This window comes from Gymnogyps californianus, chromosome 6 (assembly GCF_018139145.2).
Source record: "Gymnogyps californianus isolate 813 chromosome 6, ASM1813914v2, whole genome shotgun sequence".
In the NCBI taxonomy this organism is placed as follows: Eukaryota; Metazoa; Chordata; class Aves; order Accipitriformes; family Cathartidae; genus Gymnogyps; species Gymnogyps californianus.
This window is the reverse complement of record NC_059476.1, coordinates 26710860-26738605: the sequence shown is the minus strand read 5'-3', so window position 1 is coordinate 26738605 and position 27746 is coordinate 26710860. Positions and strand designations below refer to the sequence as shown.

General features: G+C 34.8%; 1 protein-coding gene across 12 annotated transcripts in view; it reads left to right on the top strand.

Annotated features, from left to right (window-relative positions):
* The window catches only part of KCNMA1 (potassium calcium-activated channel subfamily M alpha 1), a 520079-nt gene that overhangs the window by 137194 nt on the left and 355139 nt on the right, over positions 1 to 27746 (top strand). For 11 of the 12 annotated variants that reach the window (XM_050898968.1, XM_050898969.1, XM_050898971.1 and 8 more), the window contains exon 2: positions 241 to 405. The exons of the other annotated variant lie outside the window; for it this stretch is intronic. In XM_050898968.1, the coding sequence (XP_050754925.1) occupies positions 241 to 405 (165 nt within the window). The remainder of the gene's footprint in view (positions 1 to 240; positions 406 to 27746) is intronic. 12 annotated transcript variants of the gene reach the window in all.

Here is a 27746-nt window from a genome sequence, read left to right as displayed (position 1 = left end):
ATGTTTTTAAGATGTAATGTCAAGGAGAGTATTATTATCTAGTTGTTAGTCTGGTACCTCATAGAACATTTCTATTTCTATTATTTCTAAAGAGATATGGCCAAGTAAGTGCTTAATTTCATGTAGCAGGAATCCAGGAAGACTGATTTGCTTTTTTGTAGCATTTCTGAGCCACAACTGTATGCTGACTTTCACTGTCAAATTGCTAAACATTAACTAACCCAAATACTTACTTTGCAGGAGGCCCAGAAGATCAATGGTGGTGGAGATACACAGGCAGATGGGGCCTGCAAACCAACAGATGAAAAAGAGGAGAATGTGGCAGCAGAAGTGGGATGGATGACCTCTGTGAAGGATTGGGCAGGAGTCATGATATCTGCCCAGACATTAACTGGCAGAGTACTTGTAAGTTTTCTATGTTTTTCTATTTTCTTATTTTAAAGAACTTTTTTTTAACAAACACTGTGTCCCAGCATTAGTGGAGGATTTTTGATTGCATCAGCGCTGAGTCAATCTCAATTTTCTCTTTTGAAGTAAAATAGCGGACCAATTCCCACTGCAAGAGAGAAGCAGCGATAGTAAGAAAAACTGTCTTCCAGCCCACCCCCCAGCCTATTTCGGTATTCTGGCACCATGATTTTAAACTGTGCTACAAACACTGAGTTTAGTAGTTTCATATTATGTGGTAAAACTATAGGCCTATTTCGTCTGGAAGCAAAATTGTGCTCGCAAAAATGGAAGCCAATTTGGAAAGTAAGCAGTGTTACAAACGTAGATAGTGGTCGGAACCGTAAAGCAAAGACAAGTTTGAATTGGCCATGCAATGGGATTTGTGATACTTTCAATAGTCTAGTAATGATTTTATGTTCTCTTGATCTTTTTCTTTATTAACTTAGGAAATCCTTCAAACATGTGAACAGTTATGTGTCAAATAGAGCCACAAATCAGGTATTGGTAATATGTGGTTTAAAGTTCCACTGAAAAAACTTTACAGTTTTCACTTTATTTGAATATAATTATTTTATAGCCTTGTCAAATCATACTTAATTGCCAAGGGTTTTCTGTGGAGTTCACTGCAGTAAAAGGTGTCTCCTGTGTGATTTTTTGATTAGTTTCCTTGTTAGAATGCATGTACTTATAAACTAACAGCTAAAGTGATTTAAATCCCCTTTAAAACTTTTGAGAATCCCAGTGAGACTTTGAAACTAGTTTGGATTAAACTGAAAACAGAATTTGTGTCCTTGATTGTTTACTTTGGTCAAGAGATATTTTACTGTGAGTCAGTTCTGGTCTATAGAGTAATTATTTGGGCGGGAGGAGGGAAGGAAAGGAAAAGAAAAGAAATTGCACTTCCCAATCAAGTCTTTTACAGTGAAAAGTTGAGGTGGCTCCATTGTACTATCTTGTTTAGTTCTGCAATAATATTATTTTGATTATTTTTTCCTAAAAATACCTTCTGCCTATTTGGTTATGTTAAATGCTGACTTTTGTCAATAGCTTGAAAGCATGTTCCATTGCTGCTTGCAGCACTACATGTCTTCCATGTGAAACTGACATATTAGTCATGTTATGAAAAGCAGCATGTTGGTCTTTTGCATGTTTTCCTGACATCTTCAGCATTAAAAATGACAAATCTTAGAGCCATGCTTCTTGTTCCAATTTAAGTATCAAGACTAGAAATCACCCAAAACCAGAGTCCTATGCTACTAGCTATGCAATCTGAAATTGGCCTGTGTTGTTTTTACTGAGGTATATGTGAGCACAAATACAAACCAACAATCAAGACTAAAACCTAAAATATAAAACACATTTTACTATGTATTTTTGTTCAAGATACTGGGAGAACTTACTCAATTCCATTTGATTTTGTTTATTTCTTTTGGGGTATTTTTTTTGTACTTGCAGTTTACCATTGCATCTTTTAAGGGACTAGCTTATTTCCAGAGTTTTTTGTGGACAACTGGCCAACATCATTGGGTCAGATTATTTCTGAGAGTATATTTATATTCTTGTCAAGGTATAACAGCAGGTATTGTAGGCATCTGGGCTCATCAATATGACTAGCCATCTGAGAAATAAGTAGTGATGTATGCAGTCTGTTAGTTAATTTTGTTCAGTTTAGAAAACAAGATGCATTTATTTTAATATAGCACTCATCAGTTTCAGGATTTGAATTGATAGGATGTAATTTCTGGGGGACCATTTCCAGTATGAACATTGATTGTTCATTTAAACTTTACTTTATGGTTACATTTGCTAAAGGTTAACTGCTTCAATGAACATTTGTGCTAGAGAGAATATTCACCTTATTTGTAGATATAGGATGTAGCTAAGTCAAGTCAATATTTTTATCAAAGTATATTGTTTGAAAATATTATGACACTCGTGAATTCCTACTGGCTTAACACAGCCTGTTCCTGCCAGCTATTATATTTCTGAATCAGTGTGGAATTACTTTTTTTTTTCCCCCCTGAAGAAGAAAGAACTGGTGGCTTTACAGTGCTATGAAATCAAAATTGTATGAGATATCTGCAGCTAAAGAAATTACAGTACACTTTTACACTGTGAGGGTTTAAATTAAAAATCAATCTTACACATCCAATGTTTACAAAAAAAGTTTTAAAAGTGGTCCACTGAAAATGGACTTGGGCAAAGAGTTATAATTGATCTTCAGTTCAGCATGATCATCTGAAGGCTGTTGTGTAACTGCTGCCTGGGTTTATTTGACAAGTGAAGGAGACAAGTTAGCAAAGTGAACACACATCAGTGTCTTATTTGTGTTTTCTGCTCATGGAAAAAAACTCTCATTCTTACCTGGTCAGTCACTTTCTCCAAAGTGAATCTTAGTGGAATGTTAAGTGCTGTTTGTGGAACCAAAACTGAATATTGTTTGGACCTCTCTCTACTGGAGTCTGTCACCATATCTTTGACATGTCTGGTCTAGCTTTTATTTCTTCCCCAGTAACCTTACACAACAACTTCCTAATTTATCAGATTAGTTTGTCCAGGTGCTTTGTGAGTGTTGGAACAAATATTTATATAGTGGCTGCTCCTATAATTGCCACTTTAATATTTAAACTTCATGGCTACCCACAGGTGAAGAAAATAAAGGCCAACGGTCTGGAAAATACAGGACAAAATTTATTTTTAAAGGTCACAGCTTCACATCCATGCAGTCATAGTACAAAATTGGACATTTACATCAACATAGGACCATTTGCCCAGTTCTCTTGTGAAATCAAACATTTCTGTTTAGACAATAGATGCAAATCGGTAGGCAACCTATAAAATACAGACTAGAAGGCCGCCTTCAACATTGTAGCTGTAGAACTAGTTGAAAACTTAACAACTTTTTTCTTTTAGTTTGAAAATTATTTTGGAAAAAAATTTTCCAAATCATGTGTTTCAGTGCATCTACTGGAAAGTAAGGGATGTTGCTTGTTATTCGTGATCTGGGTCATTGGAGACAGTTAGTGAAATGATTTAATCCATTCCTGACAAACACAGTGGCTCTGAATTCTTTGAAAGAGATGATTCCCCTCCACACTAGTTTTCTTAAAAACATTTAATTCACTGGTGGTTGTGGGGGAGGGAAGAGTTCTGTAACTGAAATAAAAGCAAAAAAAAAAAAACCAACCAAAAAACCATATTCTTAGTCTCCTCCCCTCCCATTCCATTGATAAAAGAGGAAGAATTATATTTAAAGACTAAACAAAGAAGAGGGGAAATTAAAACCTTCTCAAACCTTGAAATATTTTGCTTTTGACTTCAATTAAATGTTCTGTTTCAAATAAAAATAAATTAACCTTTTTAAGTATCTGAAACTTTCTGTAAAACCTATTTGTGATGGATGTCTGGGCCTGCTGGCAGTGTTTGCTGTGAGTTGTGGAAAAAAACCAGGCTTGTCATTTAAATTTTGGCAGTATTTTTCACATGTACATGTTGGAGCTAACTAGGTGAAGCCAAAGATATGGGTGTTGTGCAAATTAATCTCTGTATACAGAAAAACTTTCATACATTCTCTATCAAGGTGATTCTGAACAGTGGCAGAATTAACTGTCTCCCTGGCACAAAAGCTTCTCATACTGGTGCTCTTATGTAAAACTCGGTATTGTTGGTACCTACTCTTTCTTACTTTTTTGGAGCACAGAAGAATTGGTGCTGCCAGTTTCATGTGTTGCTCCACAGAAGTGGTCAATTATGTCTGGTTCTTCAATACGAAATGCTTGCCTTGTGTCATTTCTTAGTATGCTACTCCCTCATCATGTGAGTATCTAAGAGCAGGTTTATTGGAAAGGACAGTGTCTCAAATATATCCTGTTAATATCTCCACTTTTATCCTTGGCTCTTGGTTACATGAGGTAGGAGTTGCCCCTGTTCCCTGCTCCTCAGAGTGTTTTTGTATTAATTCCAATAGAGAACCATTAGGAAACAGACTTCTGTTCTTTCAGTTTCTAGGAGTAGCTTTCATTTTGTTAGAAAGAGAATTTTCTTTCTTTCCCCTCCTCTTTCTTTCCCCTCCTTTTTTTTGTTTTTGTTGGGGGAGCAACGTGAGAAATAAGAATGGGAAATTTACTTGCTAAATAATTAAACCAAATTTTCAAAACATTTGACCATCACTTGTTTTATCATTATGTCAACTGAGTGTCTCATAGCATGTAATTCTTGTCTGTTAACGACCGCAAGATTAGACAGAATAGACGTAAAAGTGGCATGTACATGGGATTGTGCAAATATTGCAATTGATTCAGTAGTTTATGTGAATATTGTAGAGACCAAGTACTGAAATAGAACTAGAAATTCTTACTGCTTTAGGAGCTAAATTCTATACTTGACATTTCAGAAGTAGTTTATGCACAGAGGAATATTCACACTACCCAGTTTCATCTGAAGGGCAGGCTTTGGAGGAAAACCTTTGTAGAGGGTGATCCAGAATGTCCTTCAGTTAGAAACCCTTTTTGTTTTCTGAAGTAGTGCAGAAAACTGAGCTGACTAGGCATGGTGCCTACAGTTGCGTGGTCAGAATATTCTTTTCTCCTCGTTCTTTAGGTTTTGAAAGCGTGACTGGAACTTAATGTTTTTGGTGGCACAAGCTTTGAAAATGTGAATTTTGATCTTAAATAATGTAGATGAGAATTTTACATACCGTTTAAAAATGTGTCCATATTAAATTGCATAAGCACATCATTTAAGAACATGCTAATTGAACTCATGCAGTTCAGTTTGCAGTTGATGTTGAGTGGCATAAATATAAATAACAATAAAAGGTAACAGTTTACTTAAAATCCATTCAGGGAAATACTAATTTACTTTGAAGTGCCATATAATGCTGTAGATGATGGAAGTATCAGATAAAAGTTCCTGAGGTGGGTTTCTCAAAGAAGAATCAGACACATTCATAATTAATCTGAAGAAGCAGGAAATTAAAGGTGTTTATGAACTGATTTTGCTTCCTGAAATTAATTTTTTTAATCATTTGAGTAAGAAGAAAAAGACTTCCTTAATTAGGTAAAGTGTTTGATATACAAGAGAACGTCATATGTATATTGTTGAAGTTACCACAGTTCAATCTAGGGCACAGTTGAATGTGGACTCTCCTTTAAACTGACGAAGAAAGAAAAATCATTATTTCAATTGCAAATCCAGGAGATAAAATGCTGGAGCCAATTGTTATATTTTTAACACGTGACCTGTAAACGCATAGCAGAGATATGAGCTTTACTTAGCTTGTGCGAAGTGCCATGTGGTGGTTTTGCCTACTGCCTTGGCGCTCTCAGTACCTAAAGGAAACAGTCAGTCAGAAACAGGCAAATTTGTGTTAAAATGGAGTGTGTAAGGCTTTGCTCTTTAATCACTGTGTGATGAAAATGTCTTTTAGATTGGTAGTGTTGAAAGAAAGAGGAAAAGAAAAGCCCTTGTGGGGGCGAGGGGGAAGAGGGGACAGCAATTAGTGGCAGTAATATATTAAGTTGTTTATTACTAAGTTATTTAATTAGAAGATTATTTAGGTTGCTTTCTTAATGTTCTTAATACTAACTACATTTAAAAACCTGAAGTGGTATAAGAAGGTACTTTCTTAAATGAAAAAGTGACTGTATGTTCCCCAGTATACATTTAAAACGAAATAGAAATTTTCTGTAACATAGTTTGGTTGGAATATATAATTGTTGCTACATTCTCTTCATCTATCCAAAAAATCCAGCAGTCATTCTTTTTTCCCCTGCTCTAACTGTCCTACATGTTCAAAGGTTGAAAAATGCAAGTCTTACAAATGTTTTGGCAAGATAGAACAAAGTTTTGAGGTTAGTAATAAAACTTCGGACTAGCTTGGGACTTGGGACTCTGTTTGGCAGTGGGTCCCATTCTGCAATGTCTACACATTACAGTTTCTGAGAAATTGGTCAAAACTTTAGAACGTGATTAAAAGTCTGAATCAAAGACCATCCAGTGAATAGAGTGCACTAAATGTTTACTATGGAAAGATTTAGACCCCTGACTGGACTTCTGAAGAACTGTTAAAAATGCTAGAAGGCCTCACTGCTCATTCAGGGAAAGATAAGTGGCATCTTTCTGTGACTATAAAAATGTAAGCCTTCAGGTTTTCTAATTTGTTTATAATGATCACAGTTTGATTATAAATACATTTGGTACTGAAATGTAACTAATTTGCAATACTCTTGCTCAAGCAAACATTCTTAAGTGTAAGTCAGTTATTTTTACTTAGATAAGACACAAGTTTTGTCCATAAGCATGTCATAAAGAGGAGATTCATTAAAAATTATATTAAATAAGAGTACCCTAGAGGGGGAAAAAACCATACATGAAGCAATGGAATTAAAAGTACTGGTGGTTGGTTGTTTTTTTGGTTTTTTTTTTTTTTTTTTTAAGTTTGTATTCAGGTGAATTGCTTGAGAGCTGGTGGAGTGTTTTGAAAAAATGCAAGTAAGGAAAATGAGTGGATTTTTAAATATATAAGTAATTATAGTAGATTTTCCTGGAAAAAATGTAAGTATGCTATATACTGCTTGGGGGTTTTTTTGGGGATATTTTCACAGCTTGCTTTGCTCTTGCTGCTTTTTTTTTTTTTTTCTGAAGGAGAGGACTCAAATTCTTTTAACATTGAGGGGGAAAAAAACCCCACCACGTCTTGCAATAAGTTACAGTTGCCTAGCAGCCAAAGTGAAATTTAGCAGCACAGAAATTATGTGGGGTTTCTCCCTACTTCCGAAGGCAATAACAGTTCTCTCATGACTTTAATGAGAATAGGTGCTCAAAGGATAATTTGGTATCCCTGACAGATACGAATTTGGAGAGGGCAGGTACATTTGGTGTATACATACAGATTTTTTTGACAGTGTTCTTGACAATATTAGCTATTTCACTACATTTGCAAAGCAGGAAGAGAAACCTTGAGCAACCTTGAGTATGCAACATCCCAGAATTTGAATATGGAGTTTAACAAGCTTTCTCAAGGATAAACAAAGCTCTCGCAAGTTTTGGTCTTTCTTTTTTTTTTCCATTGTGGGACACTGTCATCCTGGAGACATCTTGCAACCAATCTTCTTGTGGAATTAACATACTTTTTTTTTTTTTCTGAGCACCTGTGATGTTTTTAGGATGCAGTTAATCTGAATAGGACTTAATTCAGAATAAAATTTATTAATTGACTTGACAATAGAAATTGAATGTATTCTTCAATGATTTAGTCTTTCATACTCGTATCTCAAGCCTTTTACAAATCCAAACCTGACATTAGTATTTCAGCAGTGAAGCACATGCATTCTTGGATAACAGGATTTGTTTTGCAGTCTATTGGTTATGACATTACAATTTTTCTTAGATAGTTAAGGAAAGTTTGATGTGACCTATAAACTCCCCTAGTTAGGCAAAAATAACTAGTGCCATATTTTCCCTTGTATTGTGCCCTAGGTTTCTGAACTAGAGGAGAAGGGGGAAGCCTTTCTCAGCCTCCACGTCTGGCTGCATAGGCAGGAACCACAGGATGTTCCATGTCCTCAGTGGTTTGGGGTTTTTTTGTTTGTTTGTTTTTAATATGTGCGTTGAACCAAGACCCATATCAAAACTTGTTTTCATAAGCAAGTAAAATAGTTCACAAAAGTTAAAGCAAAATGGAAGTTTCTCAGGATCTGGTTGAAAGATTTCAAAAGATACACTAAAGTTTCAGTATAAGGTTTACTGTCATCCTGTTTCAGGAGAGAGCGAGCGTACTTTTTTTTTCTACTCAGTACTGAATCTGCTTCCAATTCCTAGCATAAAAATGAGATTTCACCTGACCGTTTGGGACTGCTAAACATTTCAGAGACATTATAATGATTGTAAGTTATCTAATCACATTAGCCATTAATTTTCCTTTCTACGTGTCCTTGAGGATGACAGAACAATAAGTAGCTGTTAATAAATTAAGTATATAATTGTCTCTTAAAGCAGATGACTTTTTATTTTATGGATGAAGAAAGTAAAACACAAAGGAGCTGATGATGACCTCAAAGTGTAGAAATTAGTAGCACGCTCATACCCATGGTAGCAAGTATGTGGCAGATGAACTTCAGTGTGTATAAAAGTAGGGCAATGTATCAAGGGGAAAAAAATCTAAACCACACTTACTTGATTCTGAAGCCAGAACTGGTGGATACAGCTAAGGAAATATTTGGCATGATCATGGATAGTTCTCTGAAATAATTGTCTGACTCTGGGCATCATCAAGAACAAGACAGATGACATAATTTTCTACTTAAAAAAATCTTTATATACCCACATCTTGAGTACTGTGTGAAGTCCTTATTTTTATATCTTACAAATGACAGGGAAAGGCAACAAAAGCAATAAGGATGCGAAACAGCTGCCTTACAAGGTAAAAATTGCTGGGAGTTTTCAGTTTGGAGAAAAGGCTGCTATGGGATATGGTCAGCATTCACAAAGGAAGTTGGTGGACAATCTATGCCAAACTGTTATTAACTAGATGCTAAAAACAAGGGCGACTTATGAAAGTTGTTAGAGATCAACTTAAGAGAGATTTTTAAAAGTGGGGTTTTGTTAATATGAGGATCAGTGAACTTCTAGATTATTATTTTTTTTATAAAGGGAGACTGTGTAGACAGTGTCAACAAGTTCAAAAAATGGATTGGACAAATGGGCAACAGATACCAAACAGCTATTACAGAGCATGGGAAGGAGTAATCCTCCAAAATACCTATTCCAAAGACTATATGAGTGGAATGGACTACAGAAAGTTACTATTCTTTCCTGTTCTTCCTAAAAAGCATCTCATATTAACATGGTTAGAGGTTTGTCTCTGTGCTAGGTAGACAACTGAACTGGCTCTGGGGGGCATTTTTTAGGCTTGCAGTCATACCTTCTAATCGCTAGATCAAAAGTTTACTCACTCTACATCTTTAGATTAATAGAGTAGAAAAAGGAGACATCTAGTCAGAAGGGAGAGATGGGGAAGCATCTTTAATACATAGTCATTCAAAAATATTCATGAATCTTGTTTATTTAACAGTATGTGTATTTCTGAATCTGTGTAGCAAATTTTTTTTAATTTTTTTTTTTAGGTCTTCCGAGGTCACAAGAATTGTTTATGCATTTTAGATTATATACTCTTACGTCTGTATAAAAGTTCCCCTTTCCTCACCCTGGTCAACAAATAAGAGAAATGTCATAATGATTAAAGGGCATAGTCTTATCACGTTAGGGTATTTGTATAAAGACAGTACACAAAGCTGCTGAGAACGTACCTTTCAGTGTGTTAGTGTAACTGTACAGATCTGTTCATCGCAATTGTTCACAGATTATAAACTGCTTGCTGATCTTTGTTACTTACCTACTGTTCATAGGGAATAGTTTGGATTCTGCTCCTCTCTATTGAGAAATGGACTTTGTCTGTTTAGTTATTTTTAATCTTTCATAGGCTTTGGTGGCACATAAATGAATCCAAGAGATGTGTTCTAGATTGCTTTAATCTCCTGTGACAATGATGTGGGCTATTTCCAGGGTTTCCATAGGAATAGGAACAATGCTTCTCCCTTCGAGTTCATGAGATACTGAATGATAATGGAATAGAGTAGGAAGTGTTGAGTAAGTCTTGCTGGTTTCTATGGTAACTGCAGCCAGTTTAAGTTCCATTTATGAATTTTCTTTTTCTGAATATTTATTTATTATTGACAATACCAAGGATTGTTTTGCAGGGTTTTTGCTTTGGATCAAAAGGTGGGCTTCTGCCCACAGTCCTGTGGGAGAGAAAGTTCTTTTAGCATACATATTTCTTTAGCATTGGACTATTCAATTCTGCAGTATAGCTGTAACATTTCTGGTTGTTACTACACCTTTAAGATAGCCACCTTGTGTTTTGTGAAACTGCTGTCATTTCAGTGGATCTTGTCTTGTAAAAAAAAAAAAAAAAAAAAAAAATTAGTGGTTGAACTAAAATAATAAAAACAAGAACATGCTGATTTCTCAGTATGAGGCAATATCTAGGACCAAGAAGTTACTTTATTATGAGCTATGACATTGTAATATGGGAAGAAAGGTGGCTGACTTTAATTCTTTCTCCATTAGCTTGCTTTTAGTGTTAATATATGCCAATCTTAAACTTTCTTTTCTGTTAAGTCTCCCATGAAATGTATGGCTAATCAAACATAAATAGTATTTTTTTTCTCCTCAATTTTACCAGTTTTAAAAACTGCTTGCGGAGATGGATTATGTGAGCATAAGGTAGATGTACATGCTAAAATCAAGAAAAGGATAAACGGTATGTTTCATAAAAGAATGACATGAACTATACTGAGAACTGGACTTAATTGGACTTAAAACCTTGCATTTGAATTCTTAGCTCAGAAAGTGGAGAAATAGAAAATTAAGTGTATACATCACACATACAATTAATAAATGTTTATCTTAATGAAAATTGCTAATTTTTAAAAGCCTTCTTTTTGTAAGCCGGATCTCAGTGTAGTCTAATCTACACCGTTTCTGTGGTGTTTCAGTCAGCTTATAGCTGCTGCCATAGGAGTTACCTACTGTAAAGTTATCTTCAGAAACTTTCTGCTGTGCTGCAGTGACTTCCATGACCTCTAGATAGATGGCCATGCTTGTAGAATCTATTCTGTTATTATTATAAAGCATGTGACTTTTCCTACAGTGGGAATAAATATGTTCTGCTAACATCTTTGACATCTACCACTTCCTGTTTTTCTGACTTAAGGTATCTGTGGCATTCTATCATTAAAATGAAGAAGAGCAAGCACACTTAAAAATCATGTTGTGTTAAGTTTTGAATGGTATGATTATATGGAGAAAGTCAAGAACATGTTTAGTATTCAGTTATAGCAAAACTGGCTTAGGGAAACTACTATTGTAGAGGATGACTTCGGTTATACAAGTCTTTATTGTTGAAAAATCTTTGTAAGACTGTATCACTATATTAATGTCAAACATAAGTTAGGAAAAGTCCTTGCTACTTCTTTCTTAGATACAGCTAGAAGGAAAGTACATAAATACAGAAGCATTCCTTCTGATAATGCTGTGTTGCATCCTCATGATAAGAGTGTGGTGCAGAGGAAATTTACCTTCCACCTGTGGCCCACTGACAATGGTCAGATATCGAAAAAAAGATATGGACACAACTGTTGCAAATGAAGCATATTTGCAAAGCTCACCAGAGGAGACAGATGGCTTCCCCTTAAGGCATTTACGCCATTCCCATGCAAAGGGCTGCTCTGATGATGCAGTTGATGATACCGTTTGTTTAATATTTTTTCTCTTTGCATTTAGTGTATTTGATAAGATCGTGCTTGTAATCAAAACACTGATGTGATAATGCATTTTTAAAGATAATTCTGTGTATGTTTTTGTGCAGCTCTGCCATCAATGATTTGTTCTGAGGTGTGGGGTAAATGGAACGAACTGCAAGCTCCTGGCTAAAAAAGAATTAGAAATCTCCATTTTGATGTTTAGCAAAAAGTGATAGTTAATGTCTATACAAAATATTGTCTGTCAAAATCAGTTTCCTTCTGCTTCTTAAATATTCGGTGGTTTTTTTTTTAGAACTGTTGTTTGATAGTTACTTGAATACGTACAAGTGTCCTGAGAAATGTTCTCAGCATATCCTGCTTGGATTCAGTAGTTTTACGTGGCTCCTTAAATGTGCATTACTTTGGCACAGGAGGTTCTTCTCTGTTGTAATTAATGCTTTGTTGCAGCCTTAATTGCTGCAGCAGAGGCAACTTCACAGCTTACCACTAAAGCTGCTGAAAGTCCCACTTTTCCTGTGAAGCCTAACATCTGTCCTGCTGCTGGAAGAATAGTATGCCATTTAGTCAGAATCAGTTAAAATACTGGCTACTGATGTGCAGGAGTCACAAGCCTAATCTGACATATTCCCTAGATAATACTTTTTTTTTTTTTTAATGGTTCTCCTTATTGGTAAAGGTTCAGAAGGCTTGGTTCAATCTGAAGTAGTAATACACAACCTACTTGTCTTTCTGAGAAGGGATCAGGAAATCTAATGGTAGAAACTAGGACGAAGAAGTTGTGAATTCAAAGTAAAAATCGGGGAATATTAACTGCCTGTTCCATGTGTTTCACCTAGAAGCTGAATGCTCTCAGGGTCTTCTAGAAGTCTACAGCAAAATGCCATGAGTTTAAAGGGGAAACTTGCATGTCTGCTCTGACTGGTCCTCCTCCCTCCTTCCTAGTAAGAGAGTCTTCATCCTGCAGATACTTCCCTTCATCTCAGGATGAGGATGGGAGAAATGTTTGAGTAGGAAAGGTGGGAGAAAAGGAAAGAGCTATTAATATTTTCTCAAAAGGGGGAGGGATGGGACTTTTCAGAAGTTTGAAGCAGTCCTGCTGCTTCTTTCAGTCTTGTGAAGATTGCTTCTATTCAGCATAGCTAGCTAGGATAGATGGGTGAAAAGGCAATTTCTGCAAAGTAATTCCATGCCTTCATTGAGCTATAGAACCACTGACTGCGGTTGTGGAGAGGGGCTCACAAAACTAACTTAATTGAGGCAGGGTAGGTATAGAATGGAAAAGGAAATATAATCTGATTCTTCCTCTATTTCTAGTCCAAACTTCAAAAAATTTGATTTCAAACAGTGTAATTGTTACTGCTTAGAATGGGGATACCACATTAGGAACTAAGGTGAAATGTGGAACCTGATCCTGCCTTGCGTAGACAGGTAGTCTTCACTGCATGCAAACTAAGCCATCCAGTTCTGTCAGATGCCCACAGTCCTCTCATTGAAAAACATGCAACTCCTCCATACTGTTAAAAAAACAATTTATGCCTGTCAGGGTAAAATCTTGCAAAAATTACTTCTGTAGAGATGAGTAGATTTAGTGAGCCATCTGATTGTTGTGATATACAAAATGTGATACTGTCATGAGCCTGCTGCAAAGGATAGCAGAATGCTAAGCTTTTGCATGAAGATGCACTATTTTCTTCATTATTGTCAGCCATTATATTTAATCCCATAACATGTATTGTGAAGGTACTGAATGTACCTTGAGAAAGTATAGCTGTGTATCTTGGTAACAAGCAAGAGTATATTGTCTGTGTTTTAGTGTCAATGCAAAATGTTTGCAACATCTTTGTGAGCTGTTTAATTTTATAATTTGTCCTTTTTTAATCTGTTCCTCAGGAAAAGGAAGGAAGTCTGGCCTTGTGACTTTGGTTGCCTTGTTTTTGATTTTTAAATCTATCCAACCCAAGTACTGTAAGGTTAAACCTTACATGGAGAATTTTGAACTAGAAGAATCAACAGAATGCGCCATTAGGGCAGTTGATCTGTATGTGTTTTGGGTGTCATTAGACTGTCTGGACAGTGTTGCATGCTACCATTTTTACTCCATGCTACAGTTTACCAACCATGCATATGTAAACAGAATCTGGCACAATCAGTTCTGTTGTTTTAGCTAAATCAGAGAATTCTACGTTCTGCTCTAAGCAATGTAAACAAAGCTGAACTGTCACATTCCCCTACCCCTCGAAAGCCTGGCATAGTATTAGGTATGGAAACCCAGCACAGGTATGAAAAGATGAATTCAGCAGGATCTTTCTTGAATATGATAGCCGTTTTCTCACCTTTTATTTTCTTTCAAGACTGCAATTTTTTTGTTCTCAACAAAGGCCTGAGCAAATTTTGTCATTGGTGCTTATGCCTAAGGATTTGTTTCAGTGAACACAGATCAAGCTGTGTTCTGTTAGACTAGATTTTAAAGTCCTTTTCTGCTATACTTAAAGGATTGTAAAATATTATTGAAAATAATGAAGTACATGCAAATCAGAAGTTCTTCCATACTACAAAACAGCAATGTAAATCAGCATGTTGAACATAAAAGTTGCCTGTCACACTAACAGAAAGATGTTTGAGAAACCTGAAGATATTTTTCTATCAAACGCCAGAAATTGTTGTAGTAAAGTTTCCCTATAGATTACTTTTTCAGATTTGCCTTGTTTTCTCTCATGGTAAATATTACAAAGTTGTTTTGGGTGAGGAGTTTGATGGTTTTCAGTTTGCTGTTGTAGAAGGCTGTGAAAAGTAACTAAGAAAACCAAGCCAGCAGTTTATAGGTTTACAGTTGCAGTTTAGTGTTTGTAAGTACAATAGAGAATTTTTAAGGGTCTGCAGACTGGAAAAGATTGTCAGCCACTGGCTTAAATCCATTGAAGGAATTAGTTGGGCAGAAAACTGTCCTCTCTGTGAAATATCAGCTAGAGGATGTACAATAGATGGTACAGTCCATAACAGTAACACTGAATTTCCCAAGCATTTTCTGTCACCCTGGAAAAGTAATGTAAGCAATGTGGTTCAGTAAATGCAGCACAAGACTGGAAGTTTGACATGGTTTCTGTTCTCAGCTATAACAGTAACTTGGGTGATTTTGAACATGTAACTAAACTTGCTGTTCTCTCTCTGTTTCTGTGTAAGCTGGGATTAAAAATAATTACCCATGCTTGTAAAAAGTATTGAAATCAGCTTTTAAAAAGTACTGAAATCAGGAATTTACTTTTAGTGAATTTTTTTAACTCTTCCAGTGCACATTTTCAGGTCCAAAAATACATTTCTATCCTATATAGTTAAACACATCTAGTATTATGAAATATATATTATGTCCTCTTTATATAAATATGTATATCTATACACACATATTTCTGTATCTATATATGAATTATCCATATTTTGCAATTGAAGATGGCATATTCATGTATCAAAATATTTTTTTACTGTATAGGCTCTTTTCCTTAGTGTTTTTGTTCTGCACTTCTGCTTTTTTATCTCTCTTGGGCCTGATAGGTGCAGACAGATAAACAATCTGAATTTTTCCTTGCCATTCAGTCCATTAGACTCATTATGTATTCTCTTTTGGAAAGAGCCTTGGGCATCAACACTAGTTGCTCATGGTCTCTTTATAGCTGCTGGCTCTTGATATGAAAGACCTATTTTTAATGATGCAGTTCTGTTGCATATCCAAAACCACTGTTTTACTTCTACAATTGAAAAGCCTGCCTACGTGAGATCTTTTCTTACTTCCCTTAAAAGAATGTATCTTGTGGTAAAAAAATGTTACATCTGGTTTTATAAAACTTAAGTTATATTACTAGTTGAGAATTAATCACATGAGTTAATTCACTAATATGGAATTGCAAGAATAAGCAGAAACTGAAATTTGAAAACTTTTTGTTTGCCACAAAGTAAGCATTGGATTGAGAGAGACTTCAGCTTTGTCTTATCTAGTATAGTTAGGAATACTGACATTAGATGCTTGCACTTATAAGGGAATTCTCTACTTCATTGTCTTTCTGGTTATTTGAGGAATACGAATGTGTGAAAAAGCTTGGGAAAAAAAAATCTTCATTTTTGTTGCACTTTAAGAATTGGCATGCTAATTGTAAACAGCTTTATTACCTGCTGTTAGGTCTCATTTACAGGTACAATGATGAGTATGTAGGAATCCTCTTTCCCATTTTGTTTTAAATAAGGTTTAATATTACAGCAACATCTGACTTGACATGAGTATTAGCATTTCAGTGTTATTTAGGTGTTTATATAAATTTGCCTTTATATAGAATACAAATACTTTGAAAATATGTACTATAATTAGCATAAAGTGTCTTCACTGCAAATTAGGCATCACAATTTGATATGATTTACAAGGTTAGGATATCAAGAATAGCAAGCTTTTTTTAAACAATCAGTGTGATATAAAATACAATGCATTAAATAGAGCTATGTATAAACAGATCAGATAGTTCATGTTTTTATTTTACTGATAATGTGTTCAGATTCTCATTGGGTAAACCCTTGTGACTTTGGTAAAAATGAACCTGTTAGCAAACTCTTAGATATGAAAATGATTCTAAAAACCGATGGAGTTAATTAATGAACTGCATCTAGCCACTGGAAGGTTTAAATAATGTTTCCTTCTTTGTTTGTTGGTGTGAAAGAACTTTTTTAACCCCCCAACTTGTTATACAATTCAGGAACCTCATTTATTCTTTTGTGACTTCAGTGTAATGCCATGGTTGTCAGGAAGTGCGATTGATTTCATCAGTAACAGAGAAAACATAGAAGAAACAGTTTAAGACATTGCTGAAATGCAGCTTTGTTTGACTAATAGAATTTTGAGGCCATTGGGAGGTTAAACTGAACAGTTTTCAGCACTTTACATACTGTAATGTGTTACAATGGAATGCATTCATGCTGTCTTGCTTGCCCAGAGGAAAAATTGAGGGGAAGTATTTTAAAAATATATACTGTAATCAGTTCCAAGTGGTGTGGGTTTTGTGTGTGTTTTGTTTGGGTTTCTTTTGGGGGACGGGGTGTTGGGGTGTTTTTTTTGCTGGGGTCTTTTTTTTTTTTTTTAATTCAGTGATCTCTTTGCAGTAAATTAGGCATCACCATTTGATATTGTTGGATTCAGATTTCAAGATTCCCAAGCTTTCTTTAGCAAATAATGGAGCTTGAACTGTATGAGGATTTAATATGTAGTTGCCATTAAAATACTCTACAGAGAGAATTTTGATAGGCATCTGCAAAGCCCTGTGTTTACTTTATGGGAACTTTGGAGGTTGGTATGGATGATGCCATATTTCTCTAGACTTTTACATTATTCTTATCTTAATGGGTATTTCAACTAGTTCACTTGGTACTAAAGTAAGGCATGCTTTTCTGTTCCTTTTGATGTGATAGTTAGCACCTGATAAAAATTTCAGTACAGTAAGATGAACTGACCAGTTCTCTGCTGGTTAGTCACATCATTTATTGCAAATGAGGGACTTAATGTTTTTTGTTGTTGTTTCAGCAGCTTTATTCTTAAACTTTCAAAACTCTTGATCCTTCCTGTTCTCTGATCTTGACCATATTTTGTTTTTGTATTGAATGTGTCAGACAGTACCAGACTGGGAAGTTTCAATGATCAATTCGAGGATTCTGTTTCAGATGAGGAATTGTGTTTCTGTGTCAGATTAACTACTTCACTTTTATTGTAAAATTGGTCTTTTAACTTACTCCTTTTTCTTATCTTGAATTTATAATGGATAAGAGGAGTAAATTAGCAGCGGAGATTGTTGTTGTAAACACTACTCCACAAAACCATGATTTCTATAAATGTTAGGCTATCTCCAGTCTAGGAGAGCTGATTTGAGAGAGGAGAAAGGGATCTGCTTGTCAAGGAAACTTTTTGTAGGGAGTGCTAATCCACTAAAGAAGATAGTCAGAGTTGTCTTCAACTGAAAGGCAATAAAATGCAGGAGCTGGATAGTGTCTATTTTACTGTTTCCAAGTCCTCAGTAGGAGTGGGGGCGGGCCGGCAAAGGAGTAAACCTGTGGTCTTATACACTGGCAGACTCTATATAAGGAGAACAAAAGGCACTATTAGCCTTAAAGGTGCAGTTCATTTATGTGATTAGTTAAGTCTGAAATGTGCTGTAGTCTCTTGTGCTTTACCCATAAGTAGAAACAAACAATAAAATGTGTGCTTTGAGAAACTGTCTTGCTCTCATCTCTCAGGTTAAAAAGAAAGCAGTGCACCTTTGCTTCTCTTACACCTTCAGAAAGCTACGTGCATGCCTTTTATTTCCTAATATAGTGAATTTTCTACAATTTTATTCTTGCGGATGATATGAAGTCCTTCAATTTCTCTAACAAAGTACAAAGTTATGTCCAAAAATTCTGGGTTAGACATTAAAAGAAGTGATAACAAAGGAAGACAGTAAGTGCCTCCTGATCCTCTTTTATTGGTCTTGGATGCTGGATTAGTTTCAGCTTGAGAGATGTGAAAAGATGGTTTAACACTGCATGAAAATGAATGACTGACTAGAGGGAATTCAGCTAAAACATGAGTTTCACTTGGGAAACCTTGATTAAACATGAATGTGTATAATTATAGTTATACTGTTTTATCTTTCATCTTGTACTAGGAGCAAGGTATTATTGACTGTTTATTTTCTCCATTTTTGGATGTTTTCTGTTTTTTAAACTAGAGAACAAGTATTTTGAAAATAGGAGAAAAGCTATTTTACTCAATGTAACTAAAAAACTTAGACCTTTTTGGTGCTTGGTTTTTTTATTTTGAAATAATCCATTTTAATTTTAAACTCTCCATGTAGAAAAAGGTGACAGGATTATGTCTGCTATGATAAGCAGTTAGTTCAAAGTGCCATTGAAACACAGTCAAGTATTGTGAAAACAAAATACGTCTTTATTAGCTAGCAAAAAGAAAAAAAGTCTAAAAAGCATAATTTAGCTTACAGAATTGTTGACAAAGGTTGTTATATGAATTACCTTTCCCTGCTTACTGGTTTGGGTTAAAAAGTGCGTCGTGTGGTTCATTATGAAAATGTCAAAAGCTAGGTCAGAAGGAAAAAAAAAAATAAGGGACTGTAAGACTGAAAGCATTTCAAAACACAAAGTTAAACTTGTTTCTAGTTTCTGGGTCAAATTTTGGTCTCGTCCGTATCAGTGTAATTTAATTGAAGTTAGTGCAGTCAATTCACACTTACACTGGTTTAATTGAGGACAGAGGTAGTCTGCTGTTTTCAAGGATGAAAATAACATATTTGGAAGAGCCTGTTCCTATCAGAGCGCCAAATGAAACTTTATCAGAACTAGAGACACCTGCCTTCTTACAAGAAATTTAAAGACTAATATATGTGCAGGCATATTGTTAATGTAAAACTAATTATGGGATGTTTCTTAAAGGAAGATGAATAAGCTTTAGAATTAAAACAAAAAAAAGCAGAAAAGCTTGTTTGCCACAATCCTCCAGGGAATTTTCTGGCCTCAAGGTCAGATGCTATTGAATAGAAATGAAATCCTGTCAAAACTCCCCGTCAAGCCTTCCCCTTGGCAGGACCAGATATGCACATACAATTCATATTTAATGGTAGTAACAGTTATAGGTTGAGCAAAAATTTGGCTGAAGCAACTTCTTATGTGTTTGGAGACATTCTGGTTTTTATATGGTTCTGTTATACAACTTCCCATTTTCTAGACATCTTTTTAGTTTTGGAATGCCATGCTCTTATTTGCAAACTGATTCTGTATGAGTTTCAAGATGGGAAACTGACACCAGAAACTTTAGTAAAAATTTTCAAACTTATCAGTGAGGTCTTTTCTCATGTGTATGACTACAGAATTATATTTCCATTCCCAAGCTTTTAATTGTATCTCATTCTGGAAGCCCTGCATTTTTTTTTTTTTTCTTGGTAAATGACATGAAATAAATAGTGAACCGTTCCTTTTCCCATTTTTGTAGGAAGGTAATGTGAACCAGTAAGTTTCAGAAAAATATTATTTCTCATACAATTATCTAATAGTGTGCTTTCTGCCTATAAACTGCTGAACTGAAGGTCCATTAAATGTACAAATCTGCTTATATGGAAATAGATCAGTGTGATAGTTATTCCCAAGGACACAAGTGTATATATACACACATGTAGTACTTCAGTAAATATATTCTCAAAAGACAGCAAAGGAAACACAAATTCATGATTCTGTATGTGTTCTGTTGATTTCAGCGGGAGTAGGATTTAGCCATAATACTAAGTTATTTAAACTGTATGTGTAGGTTTTAAAGTATAAGGATTAGATTTGGTTAGTGTTCTGAAGTAGTACTTGATCCTTTGCACTACAGTGAGACAAAGATATCTGCTTTTAATGCAGAATCTGATAACTTCATTTCTTTTTTGACTTTGTCGTACTAAATGTTACAGAAATTGCTGGATTTCTTCATTTCCCAATCATATATGTATAATGCAGCGATTATGATACTTCTGCATTTCTGTAATGCACTTACTAATTTGATAATAAAATACTCAACAGCAAATTTACTTGGATGAATAAACATTACTTTGAAGTTTCTCCATTTTAGAAAACTTTGTAGCAACTAATTGAATTTCAAAGTAATTCCTTCTATTTATGAATAATGAGTTGAAAGTAGGGTGTTGCTTTTCATTTAAAACTGTTAAAAGCATTGGCATGAAATCACAGGAAGTGCTTTTGGAATGACTTTAATGATTTACATTTTGCACATGATTTTTCTGTTGCATGTCCTATAGGAGTTGACATAGGACGGTAAGGATGTTTTTCTTTATTGCCATACTGATTACCCTTAAACTGGCATGGATAAATCAATATTAGATAATAAATAAACAAAGATGAATTTTAGTCTTGCAATTTAAATGACAAAAAATTATTAGGTCTATTGACAGATCCAGTGTTCTATGAGAATTGTTAAAAAAAAAAACGCAAGTTTTGTATGAAATATTGCCTACTTTCCTACTACTGTATGGTGTATTGGTCTATAGATAAGATTTTTCCAGAAAACCTTTTAACACAGCCATGTAGAAACTTTAGTACTGCTGTCTAATAAAGCAAAGTCAAGGGAACTTGTAATGCAAAGCTTAATGCTTGGGTTTTTTCCTTTCCTCAAAATATTTTCTTTTTGTAGTTATACAAAACAATGTTTTTAATGTGACCATTGCGGCAATGAAGTCCCACAGTATTTCACTGAATACAGACATCAGTTAGAAGTAAAAAGACTTTCTTGTGTGGGAGGCATATTTCGGCTTTATTAATGGTAGTTGGAAAAGCAAAATGAAAATGATGTTTTGTTTCTTGTCCTACTGTGCTAGAGTCCCCTATATTTAACCAGGTTAAACCAGTCTTCTGGAAAAGGTAATACATTTTATAAGGAAAGCATTATATTAGTGTCAACATTTTCTTTTAAAATCAATAGATCTGGTAATGTATTAATTAACATAGTAAATTGCAAAACATTTATTTTGAGAAGTATTTTGAAATAGTAACATGAAAAGACTATCAATCCACTGTTAATATTATGAAATATCTTGACAACATAATGATTTCAATTAACTGTGATTGGAAATTTAACTTGCACTGATGTAAAATGCCACAGAAGAGAAGTGGCATAACTTAACATTCTGACAGGTATGTAACACTACTTCATCTGAGTTACGTGTACGTAAGACATAACCTGGAAAATTGCTTCTAGATGGAGCCAGCAATATCTGAATTTTCAAAGCCACATTTTATGTGGTTATATGCCACCGTTTATGGAACACAGTAATCCACTGTGTCTTGTTCAGTTGGATGATGACCACAGAGTACTGAGCCATCACCTTGGAATCACTGACTGTTATTCATTTCCTCCCCCATCCCCCAGTAGAGTAGTCAAGAGTATGATGGCTAAAATGTCTGTGCTTACAGGTGTCCTACTGCAGGTGCAGTTACTTTGACAAAAGTTGTCTTCCCAGAAGAGTCTATTTCTAATAGCAAAACCAGTTACCTAGTACAAACAGTTTTGTTTTTTTTTACCGGTAAGTTATGCTAATGTAGGACTTGTTCATTACGGTAAGAATGATTCATTACGTAACTTCTGGATATTAGCATGGAACAAGTGGTAAAGTTCTCTTGCATTCTTCAGTTTTAACACACTCAGGTTAGATTTTAGTTTGAAGGAGCATAGAATGTTCAACAAAAGCAAAAAAAATCCTTTTTCTTTTTCCTGAAATACAGAGATAGTGTCAGAATCATGATAAACAGGCTGAAAGTTCATATAAGAGGTAGAAATATCTACCAACAGAAGAAAGAAAAAAACCCCAAGACTAAAGGTTCTTAATAAAATCAGTTCTTCCCCCATATATCTTTCTTTTCATATGTGCTCAGAATGTAAAGGCTTTATTTATTATTTATGTTTATATATATATTTTTTTTATTATATAGCTGCTCATTTGTCATATCAGTCTTAATGAATGTTGACTGGGGTTGCTGTTCTAATACAACAGGAAGTTGTAAGCTCTTAGTGTTTTACTAATGCCCTGTGGGCAAAAAAAACCCAGTAAAAGGAACCTTGTATAGGTTTAGGAAACAAATATATAAAAAAATAAGATTTTCATGATGTCTCATAAATCAGAGCTGTGCTTTGCTAAGCGCTGCAAAGACGCGAGCACATGAACAGATGCTTTCCTAGAGAGCTTTCAGTTCGATTAAAGTGGAAAGAGGATATGGGACCCAAACTCAAATTCTATGCTGAAAGTTTACCCAGGAAATCAATACCAAAATTCAGAAATGAATATTAATTCAATACGCTACCTAATCATTAAAGAAAGTTAAATTCCCCCTTTTTATGATCTTATACTACACCAGTTTCGGAAGCTCATGACTCTGCATTTAGTCATTTAGCTCCTAGTAAGAGTCAAAGTCAGTTGGTAAAACTACTTAGCCAAGTTGTGCTAATTGGAAGAAATCTCAAATACGGGTTGTTTGTCTTGTAGTACTAAGGAAAAGGGAGTTATGAGTTCCTTTCGTTTTAAAGGAGACGTAGCACTGAAAAATAAAATCTGTGATACCTCCTTTCCAGCTTTGCATGGCAGCAGGATAACTTGGGAATAATTAGTATTGTCTCAGTTTGCATCTCAGGTGGCTACTTTATGATTGACTTGGCATGAAGCTGACTTGGACGAGGGGAAATATCTCAGAATCTATAGCCCAGACACATTATCATAAGGTTTTTTTTTTCCTAGCCTTTTCAGAAAAGGTAACCTACCTTCTAATAGTGTTACCTCTAAATAGCATGCCTGTCCAGTTCTGTCAGATAGTATCAAGAAACTCTTCTTTTACCTTTGTTTGGAAGGGAAGAGTGATATTATTGCATAACAGTAGACGTGGTTCCTTTTTTGTGCATGTGAAAAAAACCTAATAAGGTTAGAATAAGCAAAAAATATTGTTTTTCTAACTGTCTCAGTAATTTCTTAGGTTTTGAAATATAAAAATAAATTGTATCCTAAAAAGTTGTAAAAACCAAAATCACCCCCCCCCAACCAAAACAACAGAAAAGGCAACACCAAAAACCCCCAACACCAAACCAAAAAACTTCAAAAAACTTTGGAATATGAGCCATTAAAGCAAATCTATATGAATGTGCTTTCATAGCTGACCTTTCTGCATCTTCCTGCTGAGTGCTTTAAGAATTTTATTCTGCTTCTATGCCTACATCCTTTACAACTTGAAGTGAACTTAGTGCTGCTTGTAAATAATGTAGCTGTTTGGTAAGGGTTTTAAGCAGTAGTTGTTATGACCATGAAGTGTAGAAATTCCAAGATTATCTGTCAGGTTTTCAAACCTACCATTGCATAATTAATTTTATGCTGTGTTGTGAAAAGCCAATGATAGGATGGACAGGGGTGCTGTACAATGAGTTTGAGTGTGATGATGAGAGAATGGGATTTTTGTAATGTTTGCTTTGCAATGCTCTTCAGCTTGGCTTTGTTCACCTAGTTTTTGTTATGGTAATAGTCCCTTATTGATCTTACTATATGTTACTTTTTAGCAGATTATATTTTAATGCTAAATTAAACACAGTGGAAGTGGAGCGAAATAGCTGTCATCTTCTGTATTGTATGTATGCAAAAGTGGAGGCTGTGGTCCTGACTCTGCACTTGCCTAGAATTCCAGAACAGGAAACTTCAGGTTCTGGACTTGATGTTGCAATCTAGTTTTAATGTGAAGAGAGATGGTCTTTTGATAAATTAACATTCTTCAACAGCTACAAAATATTTTATTCAATTACAATGCCACTTTACTAGAAAGATTTGCAAGGAGTGTTTTGAAGAAGGGTGGAAACAATGTCATTTGACTTCTGCTGACTGTACTTAAAAGGAAAACTGAATCAAGGATGATCTAGGGATGTTTCTTTTCCTGATCTGGTAAAGAAAGAAGAGATTTTGAGACTAGCTGCCTGGTGTTTCTGTTATTGTTTAGCTGACATACTGTGATTGAAGACAATGACAGAAATATTAGTAGTCTTTTCTGTCTGTTGGAACCACTTTACCAACTTCAGTAAGGACTTGTAATTGTTCTCCGAAAATATGTATTTTCTTTGAACTCTACATCTGAGCATAGAGTTACTAACTAGCTTTTTATATCTTTTAATATATAAAGTTGTATATGAATTTGTTTAGTCATCTCTAAATATTTAGTGCAACAATGGGTAATTCCTGAACACTGTAGATATAATGTAATCATTCCCTTGGAAGAAATCTTGGCCTTCTTGGAACAGTTGCATGATAATTAAATAATTTGTGAAGTAAATTTCTTCAATTAGTCTCTTCTTTCTACAGAAGAAATCTTTGTACTGATCTCATCATTAAATAAAGCCATCTATTTCTGCAGTCTAATGGTTAGCACTGTAGCAGAACTCTGTTATTCAGATATATAATTCTTCATTTGTCCCTTGACAGGGTTTTGACCTCATTCAGGTTTCCAGTTTATTGGCATTTATTGCAGGAGGATTGTGTGGGTTTTTTTTTTTTTCTTCACATGTGAAAATTTAAATTGAAGAACTGTTAAGTGACTTTTCTCATCATAAAAAAGCATTTTTAATGTCTTTTTTACCTTAGACATCCTGCATTGGAATGATACACAGATTACACCAGATTTAATATTGGACGCAGTTAAAATAGTACCACATGTAAACCAAAACAAAACACAAAAAATCCCCACAAGACAGAGATTGTTTAGGGCACTTAACTCATTCATCTGCCTCTTCGATATAGACATACAGATAGCGATAATAGCATCACTCTATGCTGTCATACCTGTCTATATGTTCTATACTGATTAGACAGTGGCTTGTCTAGTCCAGTTCAAGTCACCCAGCTGATGAAACATCTGCACTTCTTTAGGGAGATAATTCTGTAATTGAATAGGCTGCAGCAGAGGGATGGGTTTGTAATCCTCAGACTCTGAATTTTATCTGCTGGCTAAGAAATTTATATATTGCCTGTACCTTGTTACTAAGCAGATTTAGGGATGTTATGTCTCTTTATCTTTACTTTTCTTCTATCATGTTTAATAGTGGCATGGAGCTAAAGCATTGATTGCATCACAAATTCTATGTGTGCAAATAAGTCTTTAGGTTGTTGCAACTTCTAAAAACATTTTTTGAAATAAAAGTTGCTTTCAATTTGTTTAAAATCTGGGGACACTGACAGTTTGAACTGAGTTTTTCTCTGCAGAACATCTGCTGTGTTTACTACCCAGCTTTAAAGTTTTAATAACAGATGAAGCATGAATGCAATCTTTAGAACAGCTTTCATTACATAATGTTGGTGCAGTAGCAGCATACTATTTATCTCCTGAACTCGGAGAGAATTTGGAAAAGGTAATATGTGATTTTCTAATCAAGTGGAATATTTTAATACATAAGTGCAAAAAGACAAATTAAGGATGTAAAAGCAATAATATAAAAGTAAATGTTATGGAACACTAGATTTACGTGTTATTTTTTAGTTTTCACTGTGTTTAAAGTTGAACTATTTTTTAACAATAGTTTGCTTATCATTCTGTGTGGCAGGATGATAATTTGTGCAATTTGCAGAAATCTTTGACAAGGTGTCTATTCTAAATAAGTAACAGAAATTTCCAAAAATCTTGGCAACTTGTCACTTAGTTTTTCAGCAGTCTAATATTATTTCTAAAGGATATCCAATGTGCTTCGTCTGAAACATTGACAAAACAGCTAGGTGAACTCTTCTTGTTTTACAAGGAGAGGCCAGGTCAAGGAGTTCTTTTAATATCAATACCTTCATTTGCAGCAGTGATTATCAGAGGTGCTTCTGGGTAGCACTCTGCCTAGAGTGGTGAGGCAAAGTGATTAATGCTCAAAAATTGAATAAAGGTGCCTAACGTATTCTGATAAATTAAGAACAAAAAACTCCCTACCAAATTTCAGTGACTAAAAATTACAATGAAATATATTTCAAACTTATAATTTACGTGCAAATACTAAATGTCATGTAGTCTTTAATAACAAGGAATTTGAAAGAATCAATTTTAACTACAGTATTTGGATACCAGTTAAGTAATTAAGTAGTTTTAGCAGTATTTTTCTCAACATTTGATTTAGTTGGTAGTCCATTCAAATGACTGAAATTGGAAGAATCCCTCTATTGTAAATCCTATGCATTAAGGAAATTAATGACAGTACCTGGTACTATGACAGTACTATTTGCTTATTTCTTTAACCGCGTATTCAAATACTTCATTGTATGCAGAGGGTTAGGTCAGAATCTCTAAAAGCAAAATGATCAGAACTTGGACAGAAATACTGCATTGCAGAAGTATTGCAGATTTGTGCTCAAAACAACTTCTTGAGTCATCAAGTCCTACTGCCTTGCATTAGAACAGTTATCCCCTCTCTACTAATCTAAGTTCCCATCAAATATCTAACGACAGTACTTCCCTCGTCATACTTTCCAAGTTTTTCAACATCTCATTTACTTTGCAAGAAGTGTAATTCTAACATTTCATTTTTTTCTTCTATCCATTCATACTTTTCATATGATTTTTTGCTGTCACGTGAGTCCCCATCTTTGTTACATTTTATCTTCTTCAGTGTTATATTTCTTTAAGCTGCATAACACATTTTTTATATTGTTTCTCTTTTATGACTCATCTCTTTTTATTTTTCCCCTTTAAAAAAAATCATTTAACTTATTTCTATTTTTTTTTAATTGCATATAGAAGTCTATGGATTGAAATGCACTAAAAATGCACTGTGAAGCTGGATAACTTTAAAACTTCTTGTCCATTTTTTAGATTGAACAAGAAGGCTTACAGAAGTTTGAACATTTTTAAACATTTGAAATACTGTTCCGTGTCTCAGGTGGATATGGAGATGGGGAAGATGTTGTGAGGAAAAGTGGTGGTTTGGACTTGCTAGAGCGGCAATACTTAATGACTTAGTAAAGACTAATAAGTAATGGTTATAGGAGGAAAAGCCCAAGCTTATTTCTCTGGGCTTGTTTATGTGCCCATTAATTGTGCTTTGCTGACAGAGGCACCACCCACATCACTGAGCCGCACCGATCCTGAGAGACCTTTGCAAGGCTCACAGCCAGCTGCAGAATGAAACTTGTCACGTTTGGCCCCTAATGCTTTTTGATCCTATCCACTTCTCGGCTAAGGAAAAGCGGGATGATCTTTCCAACTGAAAAGAATTCATTAAAAAATACAAATGTAATCTCTATTGTAATTCCATGAGGATTTTCTTGGACTACATGCAGGTGATACTGGAAGCATGTAAAACACGCATGCATTTCTTCCTGTTTGGACTAATTTAGAGAATCCTGTGCTATTTCTAGAATACGCTGCTTTATTTCCTTTCCAGTCTGATTTCACATCTTCAGTGGAACTCTT